Genomic DNA, 11279 nt, shown 5'->3' with positions numbered 1-11279 from the left:
TTGTGAGCCTTCAAAAATGGGTATTGTACAAATAAATAAAGAGCTCATGACCCGTATTGGACTGATTCCTAAGTCCAATATTTGGTTGACTCATGAATAAACTTGTTAAATCACAAAGAAACTTTGAGATAACCTTAATATTATATTCAAACTAATCTCTTTGGGTGATGGGTGATGGGTGATGGAAAAAAAATAGTAATATTGGAGCAGAAATGGTGGATAAGAGAAGATAATCGAAACTCATGAAAGTGAAGAAGTATGGAGAGTTTAGAGTCTTCAAAGCCTGTGCATCTTCATCCTTGTATTTGCATCTCCATCCTTTTGTATCTTCGTGGGGTTATTTTTTCAACCTTCAAATATAGGTATTGTGCAAAGAAGTAGAGAGCTCAAAGTGTTGTTTTAGAGGGGAAATGGGTATTGTGCAAAAAAAGGAAATACGTGTTTGCGAGGTGAATGGTTTATGGGTATTTGATAGGATTACAAATAAGTAGTTAATGAATATGTGGTGAATAATTGTATTTAAATGGATAATGAAAATTTGATGGGTTTAGGATAATGGTAAATTAATAATGAATATTTAGGTTTACATAAATAAAATAGAAAATAAATATTAATATAAAAAGTCAATTAAAATGAATAGATGTATAGAAAAAATATATTATATTCAAATATGCTCATTCAAATAAAAATTCTCCATTTTTATAATTGTTTCATTTAGAATATATTTGATAAGAAAAATGATGTTTACTTTTTTCAAAGATGATTCCTAGATGTATTTTTTAAAATATTGAAAATATTTTTAAAAAATTCAAAATATTTAATTTTAAAAAAATTATAAACAATAAATTCACTTTTTATTATTTTCATCTTTAATAATGCATATTTAATATTAAGTGATTAAATGAATTTTTTTATATTTTTATAAATCATTATGAAGGTATGTTTTTATCATAATTTGAATAATTTTATATATAATAAAAGTTTATTTTATTAATTTTTAACTTCATTTATTTGTATTTATTTTTGTAATCTTTTTAAATTGTTTTGAGCTTTTAAACTATAATTTTTTGTGTATCACCCGATATTGATCTGCGACGTTGAGACCCATGTGCCTCAAGACTTATCGAGTTGGTGTCCGATACCGTGACTTTGAACCATGGCCAACAACCTCATATAATCCAATAATGGAAAGATGCCATTAATTTGCTTCTCTAAATTATCCCATTATAACCGGCCCCCATCAACTGAGATCGAAAAAACTAATTAAGATGTCCGAGTCAAACCATATGAATGGTAGGAGAAGCATCAGTGTCATGAAATAGTGAGGAAAGAATGGAAATGAAAGCCCAGAAATCTCATGACATCCACTGTGAACAAACCTCTAACCCCAACTTCTTATAAAGATCTAATGGGTCATGACACTAATCACAATCTGATTACAGATGGCCCGTCCAATTTGAAAAATCTCAGAATGGTTCAACCTTTCAATTTGAAAAATGACATCCATTGAAGATTTGGAAAGTGTATCGATCTGCTTAATTACCTTACTTATAGGGCATAGATTAGCCGAAGGACTTCATCTAATTAACTGGTATTTTGCTAATGTAAGGTTTCTTGCTTCTCACCAGAAAATACAGACTTGCTTGTTAAAGACAACTAATTAAAAAGTCTTAGTTTAAAGGTGTTTGTTAAGATCTCTTTCTCTCACAAACCATAATAATTGTAGTAGTAACTTTTGAGCCAACCGCTCAGACGGGGAAGGCTGCAAGCATAAAAATCGTAGTCAAAGCTTTTGTAACTGAGGAAAGCCTGGTGAGCATATAGCAGAAAGTCTTTGAATTTATCCCAATTTTTCATTGAACTGAGGCAACCCCAGAGCTTATTCAAGGACTTTTCACTCAGTGGAAGGCACATGAGCTAGAAACTCAGAACTTGGCTACATATTCAATCTCATCAGCCAATCTCTCAACACTTTGAATGGTGAATTAAGCTATATAGATACTCATTAAACTGAACCTACACAAGCCTCATGGAGTAACCATGTTTGATATGGGTGGGTCATTCTATACTCCAAGCTGGCACCTACTTTTACAGATTTTTCAGTGCTTGGTTACCAATACTAAAAGAGCAGAAAGCTCTACTATATATGTAAACGTATGGATCATGCAGATTGATATTAAATTGGACCTGCCTCCACCTGATTGTACATTGCTTTATATTCTGGTTAAGATCTGTATACTGACTAATCCTACGTAAATCAACATATATTGGTGCAACCGCTTGTCCTCGAAAGTGAAAAAAGAAAGAAGAAAAAACTTCCCATTGAAGACTTGGTGAGTTTATGCAAAGACTAACTCACCGACTCTGGTCTATAAATTAACATCTTTTCCATGCTAAAGTTCTTATCCCCGCCTAAAGATAAAGATTGTGATTGTTGGAGACAGTACTCTAACAATGAAGAAAGGCGTTAGTTTCCTGGTAACCGTGGCCTTCATGGCATTGGCTTCCTTTCTTGCCTCTGCCTATGATCCAAGCCCACTGGAAGACACCTGTGTTGCCGTTGATGAGCCCAAGAATGCTGGTATTTCTATTGTAACCAATGATGTTATAGCTATTTTCAGTACTACTCTTTTTATTGATATGGTGAGTATGGTTTGATACTAATGATACATCTTTTCTTTTTTCCTTCTTCATGCAGTATTTGTAAATGGGAAGTTCTGCAAGAACCCAAACCTGACCGTGGCCGAGGATTTCTTGTATCAAGGGCTGAATATTCCAGGAAACACATCAAATTATGCGGGCTCAATTGTCAATCTTATAAATGTTGATCAATTACCAGGAGAAAACACTCTTGGGGTGTCAGTGGCTCGTATCGATTATGAACCTAATGGTCAAAACCCTCCTCACTTTCACCCTCGTGCCAGTGAGATCCTCATTGTCTTGGAGGGAACACTTTTTGTTGGCTTTATCACATCCAACCCTGAACACCGCTTCATTAGCAAAGTCCTGAACAAGGGGGATGTTTTTGTGTTCCCTTTCAGTCTCATTCACTTCCAAGTCAACATTGGGCACACTAATGCAGTAGCCATTGCCGCTTTTAACAGCCAAAATCCAGGTATAGTCACCATAGCCAGTTCAATGTTTGGATCAAATCCACCCATCAATCCTGATTTCCTGGCAAGGGCCTTCCAGTTGGACAAGAGGGTGGTTGAATACCTTCAAGCACGATTCTAGTGGGGAAATATAGAAAAAGAACAAGCTGTCAACCTTTGATTTCCTTGCTTGAATGACGATTCATGATGTTCAATTCCCTCATTGTAACAAACATGGTATAATAAGAGGGTCTGGTTGTAACTCTTCTGGTGTGGACTTTGGGCATATTACTGCAATAAAGCTTTTAGAAAAATTGGTACCATTTGCATATTTATTTCTTAATTTGCAATTGTCCACCAAAAAAGCTAGAAACGTTTCCTAAAACCACTATTGTTATTTTTCAAGTATTAGAAAGATTAAAAACACTTCCTAAAATCGTTGTCTAGCGTAACCTAATTATCAATGGTGTTTTTATTTGTTTAAAAAGATTGTTTTGTAGTAAATGCACATTATAAATTTAAAAAAAAAAAAAAAGTTTGGAGAATGTTTTGGTAATGTATAATATAACAAAAATGTGATTTTTGGAAGAATCACATCATTATTTAGATTTTTAAAAGTGATTTTCAACAATGTTTTTGAAGATTGCTTTCTAGTATTAGGAAATGCTTTTAACCTCATTCAAAATTCATCCTAAAGAGGAACCTAGTGTATTAGATTCATTAATGAATGTAGTCACTTTTAAAAATAATTTGAAACTCAAATACTAATCCAATTTTATGAATTTATGAACAACGATTGATTCATTATTTCTCTTATGCGCAGAATCATAATTATCCAAATTTTTTCATTCAACAAATAAACTCCAAATCAAGAAAGAGTTAGTGTTTTTGTTTCAGTAACAAATATTTAATTTTAAAAAATATTTCAGAATTAAAAAAATAAACCAATTATTGCCAGAAATTCAAGGAGTAAGATTTGCATCTCCATCATATTGGATCTTCTCAGGGCTATTTTGTGAGCCTTCAAAAATGGGTATTGTGCAGAGAAATAGAAAGCTCAAATAGGGTTCAAAATCTCAGTCAAGATCAGTATGACTCGACCGAGTCATATTGGCCTCCGCTATGACCGATACCCGAGTTCAATATTTGGTTGAGTTATGAATAAACTTGTTGAATCACAAAGAAAATTTGAGATAACCCTAATATTATGTCCAAACTAAGCTCTTAGGGTGATGGAAAAAAAAATGGTAATATCGAAGTGGAAATGGTGGATAAGAGAAAAATATCGAAGCCCATGAAAGTGAAGAAATATGAAGAGTTCAGAGTCTTCAAACCCTTTGGATTTTTATCCATTTATTTGCATCTCCATCCTCTTGCATCTACGTAGGACTATTTAGTGAGACTTCAAAAATGGGTATTGTGTAAAGTACTAAAGAGCTCAAATAGGGTTCATAATCTCAGTTGAGACTCGTACGACTTGATCGAGTCATATCTACTTCAGCCATGATTGGTATCGGATTGATACCCAAGTCCAATATTTGATTAACTCATGAATAAACTTGTTGAATAAAAAAAAAAAACTTTGAGATAACTCTAAGATTATGTCCAAACTAAGCTTTTTGGGTGATGGATGATGGGTGATGGGTGATGGAAAAAAATGGTAATATTGGAGCAAAAATGGTGGATGAGAGAAGAAGATTGAAACCCATGAAAGTGAAAAAGTATAAAGAGTTTAGAGTCTTCAAACCTTTTCATTTTCATTCCTATATTTGTATCTCAATCCTCTTGTATCTTCGTAGGGTTATTCTGTTAGCCTTAAAAAATGGGTATTGTGCAAATAAATAAAGAGTTCAATCAAGGTTCAAAATCTCGGTTAAGACTGATATGACTCAGCCAAGTCATATCCGCCTTGGCCATGATCGGTACCGAACTGATACCCAAGTCCAATATTTGGTTGACTCATGAATAAACTTGTTGAATAAAAAAGAAACTTTGAGATAACCCTAAGATTATGTCCAAACTGAGCTCTTTGGGTGATGGGTGATGGAAAAAATGGTAATATTGGAGAATATATGGTGGATGAGAGAAGAAGATCGAAGCCCATGAGAGTGAAAAAATATGGAGGGCTCAAAGTCTTCAAACCCTTTGCATTTCCATCCCTATATTTGCATCTTCATCATATTGTATCTTCGTAGGGCTATTTTGTGAGCCTTCAAAAATGGGTATTGTGAAAAGAAATAGAGAGCTCAAATAGGATTCAAAATCTCGGTCGAGATCAATACGACTCGGCCGAGTAATATCTGCCTCGACCATGACCAGTACTAGACCAATACCCGAGTCTAATATTTGGTTAACTCATGAATAAACTTGTTGAATCACAAAAATAAAATAAAAAAATTGAGATAACCCTAAGATTATGTCCAAACTAAGCTCTTCAAGTGATGCGTCATGGAAAAAAATTGTAATATTGGAGCTAAAATGATGGATGAGAAAAGAAGATCGAAACTGTGAAACCAAGGTTTGGTTAATCTTGATTTTGATGATAACAAAACAAGGTTTAGAACTAATGATCATATTTCAAGTGTGATTAGGCAAGATGACTTCCAAAGTGGCAATCCAAAGACAAATCAAGCCAATGAGAAATCATGAAGGAAAAGACCACCTCAAAGAGAAGAGTTTTGAAAGGCCACCTCAAAGAGAAGAGTTTTGAAAGACCAAAGCTTCTTAAGATCTCTTTGTAAGGTTGTTGGTGCACTAGGATTTTCATGCATTTCATTCTTTATTTATGCACCAAAATCATCCAAGAGTAATATTGTTTTAAATACCTTAAGAATTGGATGATTTCATGTTTTCAACTAAAACCCTGTGTTAAATGATTTTCAAACTTGTGTTAAAAGGTTTTAAGTTGAAAAAGGTTGAGTGTTGAGCCAAAAAAATGGCTCAACCGGTTCAACCGGTCGACCGGTAGTGCTCGTCCGGTCGAGGACCGGTTGAGGGAGCAAAAAGGTTTCTCTCTCTCCTAGTGGCTTCCTCTTCCCGGTCAAGGTTGAACCTCAACCGGTTGAGGTCCGGTCGAGGTCCGATTAAGGTCCGGTTGAGGCCCAACTGTCACTTTTCTTAACGGCTAGTCAACCGGTCGACCCCTAGCTCGACCGGTCGAACCCCCAACGGCTAGTATGACTTTTTTTTTCTATAAAAAGGCTCCAAACTTCATTATTTTATAAGCTAAACCTTCCCAAATCTTTCTTGATTATATTTGAGCCTTGGAAGAGTATTTTTTAGTGCACCATTGTTCCAAAACTTGCATATCTTTAGTGCACCATTCAATCCTAGTTTCTCTTGTATCATTTAAGCTTAAAGTTCTTGTGCTATATTTTTGAGAGATCATTTTATTTGTAAATCTTTGAGATGAATTTTCTCAAGTGAGGGGTATCACTTGAGAGGTTGTTCAAGAGTGGGATATCTCTTGAGAAGTGTAAAGGGTGGTTGGAGCCAAAAGTCCAAGAGGGTGAATTGGAACCATAATCCAATTGTAAAGAGATTGGAAGCTTGGTTGAAGCTTCAAGATAGTGGAACCCTCACTCGGTTAGGAGGTTGAGGAGAGTGGACGTAGGCAAGGAAGTGCCGAACCACTATAAACTCTCGTGTTTGCACTCTCTCTTCCATAACTCTTTTAAATTATATGCAATTGTGTTTATTTTATTTATTATATATTTGCATATAATTGTCTCTTATTTTTGCATAGTTTAAATTTGTGAAAAAGAGACCATCACCCTATTTACCCCCCCCCCCCCCCCCCCCCCCCTCCCCCTCCCCCTCCCCTCCCCTCTAGGGTGATTACCATAGTTTGGATTAGCCTCAAATTCCTAACAGAAACCTATGAAAGTGAAGAAGTATAGAGAGTTCAAAGTCCTCAAACCCTTTGCATCTTCATACCTGTATTTGCATCTCTATCATATTATATCTTTGTAGGGTTATTTTGTGAGCCTTCAAAAATGGGTATTGTGCAGAGATATAGAGAGCTAAAAAGGGGTTCAAAATCTTGGCCATGACTATTATCGAATCGATACCCAAGTCCAATATTTAGTTCACTCATGAATAAACTTGTTAAATCACAAAGAAACTTTGAGATAACCCTAAGATTATGTCCAAACTAAGCTCTTCGAGTAATGGGTGATGGAAAAAAATGGTAATATTGGAGGGAAAATGGTGGATGAGAGAAGAAGATCGAAACCCATGGTAGTGAAGAAGTATAGAGAGTTCAAACTCTTCAAACCCTTTGCATCTTCATCCTTGTATTTGCATCTCCATCCTCTTGTATCTTCGTAGGGTTATTTTATAAGCCTTCAAAAATTAGTATTGTGTAAAAAAATACAGAGCTCAAACAGGGTTCAAAATCTTGGTTGAAACCGGTAAGACTCAGCGGTGTCATATCTGTCCCAACCATGATCGGTATTAGACTGATACCCAAATCCAATATTTGCTTGACTCATGAATAAACTTGCTAAATCACAAAGAAACTTTGAGATAACCTAAAGATTATGTCCAAGCTAAGCTCTTCGGGTGATGGGTGGTGAAAAAAAATGGTAACATTGGAGCAAAAATGGTTGATGAGAGAAGAAGATTGAAACCCATGAAAGCAAAGAAATATGGAGAGTTCAGAGTCTTCAAACCTTTTGCATCTTCATCCCTGTATTTGCATCTTTATCCTCTTGTATCTTCATAGGGTTATTTTGTGAGCCTTTAAAAATGGGTATTGTATAAAGAAATAGAGAGCTGAAACAAGGTTCAAAATCTCGATCGAGATTGGTATGACTCAACTGAGTCATATTTGCCTCAGCCATGACCAGTACTAGACCGATACTCAAGTCTAATATTTGGTTGACTCGCGAATAGACTTGCTAAATCACAAAGAAACTTTGAGATAACCTTAAGATTATGTCCAAACTAAGCTCTCTGGGTGATGGTTGATAGAAAAAAAAAATGGTAATATTGGAGTGAAAATGGTGGATGAGAGAAGAAGATCGAAACCCATGAAAGTGTAGAAATATGGAAAGTTCAGAGTCTTCAAACCCTTTGGATTTTCATCCTTATTGTTGGCAGATCGGAGGATTCGCCGCGTCCATCAACTCTCCTTGTGTTCGCCATGGGCACTTGGGTGAATACACTATAAGGTTAGGGTATACGTCTTTCCTAATAGCAATTGCTTTTAAGAGAGTTGGTAGCGTCTGAGGTCCTACAAGTGGTATCAGAGCTAAGTTCATGGGTTCAAACCCCAGGAGTGTCGCTGGGGGGCAGATTGTTGACAGATCGGAAAGTTGGCCACATCCATCAACTCCCCTTGTGTTCGCCATGGGCGCTTGGGTGAATGCACTATAAGGGTAAGGTATGCGTCTTTCCTAACAGCAATTGCTTTTAGGAAAGTTGGTAGCGCCTGAGGTCCTACACCTATATTTGCATCTCCATTATCTTGTATCTTCATAAGGCTATTTTGTGAGTCTTCAAAAATGGGTATTGTGTAAAGAAATAGAGAGCTCAAATAGGGTTCATAATCTTGATTGAGACTAGTATGACTCGACTGAGTCATATCTGCCTCAGCCATGATCGGTGTCGAACCGATACCTAAGTCCAATATTTGGTTGACTCATGAATAAACTTGTTAAATCATAAAGAAACTTTGAGCTAACCCCGAGATTATCTCCAAACTAAGCTTTTCAGGTGGTAGATGATGGAAAAAAAAATGGTATTATTGGAGTAGAAATGGTGGATGAGAGAAAAAGATCCAAACCCATGAAAGTGAAGAAGTATGAAGAGTTCAGAGTCTTCAAACCCTTTTCATCCCCATTCTCTTGTATCTTCATAGGGCTATTTTGTGAGCCTTCAAAAATGGGCATTGTACGTGCAAAGAAATAGAGAGCTCAAATGGGGTTCAAAATCTTAGTCAAGACTAGTACGACTCGACCGAGTTACATCCGCCTTGGCCATGACCGGTATCGAATTGATATCTATGTCCAATATTTGGTTATCTAATGAAATAAACTTGTTGAATCGCATAGAAACTTTGAGATAACCTAAATATTATGTCCAAACTAAGCTTTTCGAGTGATGGGTAATGGAAAAAAATAGTAATATTGTAGCGAAAATGGTGAATGAGAGAAAAAGATCGAAACCCATGAAAGTGAAGAAATATAAATAGTTCAGAGTCTTCAAACCCTTTGCATTTCATCCTTGTATTTGCATCTTCATCATATTGTATCTTTGTAGGGTTGTGTTGTGAGCCTTCAAAAATGGGTGTTGTACAAATAAATAAAGAGCTCATGACCCTTACTGGACTGATACCTGAGTCCAATATTTGGTTGACTCATGAATAAACTTGTTAAATCACAAAGAAACTTTGAGATAACCCTAATATTATATTCAAACTAAGCTCTTTGGGTGATGGGTGATGGAAAAAAAAGGTAATATTGAAGCGGAAATGGTGGATGAGAGAAGATGATCGAAACCCATGAAAGTGAAGAAGTATGGAGAGTTTAGAGTCTTCAAACCCTGTGCATCTTCATCCTTATATTTGCATCTCCATCCTCTTGTATCTTCGTGGGGGTATTTTTTCAGCCTTCAAATATAGGTATTGTGGAAAGAAGTAGAGAGCTCAAAGTGTTGTTTTAGAGGGGAAATGGGTATTGTGCAAAAAAAAGGAAATATGTGTTTGCGAGGTGAATGGTTTATGGGTATTTGATAGGATTACAAATAAGTAGTTAATGAATATGTGGTGAATAATTGTATTTAAATGGATAATGCAAATTTGATGGGCTTAGGATTATGGCAAATTAATAATGAATATTTAGGTTTACATAAATAAAATAGAAAATAAATATTAATATAAAAATTCAATTCAAATGAATAGATGTATAGAAAAAATATATTATATTCAAATATGCTCATTCAAATAAAAATTCTCCATTTTTATAATTTTTTTATTTAGAATACATTTGATAAGGAAAATGATGTTTATTTTTTTCAAAGATGATTCCTAGATGTATTTTTTAAAAGATTGAAAATATTTTTTAAAAATTCAAAATATTTAATTTTAAAAAAATTATAAACAACAAATTCACTTTTTATTATTTTCATCTTTAATGATGCATATTTAATATTAAGTGCTTAAATTAATTTTTTTATATTTTTAATATTTTTATAAATCATTACGAAGGTATGTTTTTATCATAATTTGAATAATTTTATATATAATAAAAGTTTATTTTATTAATTTTTAACTTTATTTATTTGTATTTATTTTTGTAATCTTTTTAAATTGTTTTGAGTTTTTAAATTATAATTTTTTGTGTATCACCCGATGTCGATCCAAGATGTCAAGATCGTTGTGCCTCGGGACTTACCGAGTTAGTGACAGATACCGTGACTTTGAACCATGGCCAACAACCTCATATAATCCTATAATGGAAAGATGCCATTAATTTGCTTCTCTAAATTCTCCCATTATAACCCCCATCAACTGAGATCGAAAAAACTAATTAAGACGTCCGAGTAAAACCATATGAATGGTGGGAGAAGCATCAGTGTCATGAAATAGTGAGGAAAGAAAGGAAATGAAAGCCCAGAAATCTCATGACATCCACTGTGAACAACCTCTGACCCCAACTTCTTATAAAGGTCTAATGGGTCATGACACTAATTCTTTCACGATGACTGCAACCACATTAATAATTTCAGCACTTACATACTCAACTCCACCAGACGGATTTGGAAATTCTACTACAAATGCTTCTTAGCACACCAGGTGGCCATATTTGGTCTTAAAAGAATGCCAAGCCACGCTGGACTTCCTATCGTTTATAGGAAATTTATTAAAACAACTTCTCATCTTAGGAAATTTATCGTTTGACATTCAAGTCATTGTGCAATTTTGATGCTGAATATGTGAAAATGATTCGGTTCAAATTTCGGACATCATGGGTGTGTTTAGATGTCCAATGGTGTGGCCTGATGGGTGTGTTTAGATATTATGATGTTAACGTGTGTGGTTATTACTTTATACTTATCTTTTGTTTAATTCTTAATGCTGTCATTTTCTCTGCAAAATTATTTCCCTTGTGCAGCGTAGTCAACAAATAAAGTGCAGGTTCTGCAATAAAGGACATGGGCTTTGCCAAAATATCAGAGAGCATG

General features: G+C 34.9%; 1 protein-coding gene across 1 annotated transcript; it reads left to right on the top strand.

Annotated features, from left to right (window-relative positions):
- The first annotated feature begins 2454 nt into the window (after positions 1-2454).
- On the top strand, positions 2455-3361 carry LOC117930360 (germin-like protein subfamily 1 member 15). Its single transcript, XM_034850980.1, has 2 exons — positions 2455-2581; positions 2699-3361. Exons 1-2 carry the CDS (start codon positions 2455-2457, stop codon positions 3232-3234), a joined length of 663 nt encoding a protein of 220 aa, XP_034706871.1. The 3' UTR covers positions 3235-3361.
- Positions 3362-11279: the final 7918 nt, after the last annotated feature.

The sequence above is a fragment of the Vitis riparia genome, chromosome 14 (genome assembly GCF_004353265.1).
Source record: "Vitis riparia cultivar Riparia Gloire de Montpellier isolate 1030 chromosome 14, EGFV_Vit.rip_1.0, whole genome shotgun sequence".
Taxonomy (NCBI): Eukaryota; Viridiplantae; Streptophyta; class Magnoliopsida; order Vitales; family Vitaceae; genus Vitis; species Vitis riparia.
The sequence above is the reverse complement of the archived record's forward strand: the minus strand, read 5'-3'. Positions and strand labels throughout refer to the sequence as shown.

What these genes read in the sequence shown, in the direction of transcription:
- LOC117930360 (XM_034850980.1), top strand. Translation starts at nt 2,455, where the DNA reads ATGAAGAAAGGCGTTAGTTTCCTGGTAACCGTGGCCTTCATGGCATTG. An exon ending in TGATGAGCCCAAGAATGCTG is followed by an intron (nt 2,582 to 2,698) that starts GTATTTCTATTG and finishes TTCTTCATGCAG; the next exon opens with TATTTGTAAATGGGAAGTTC.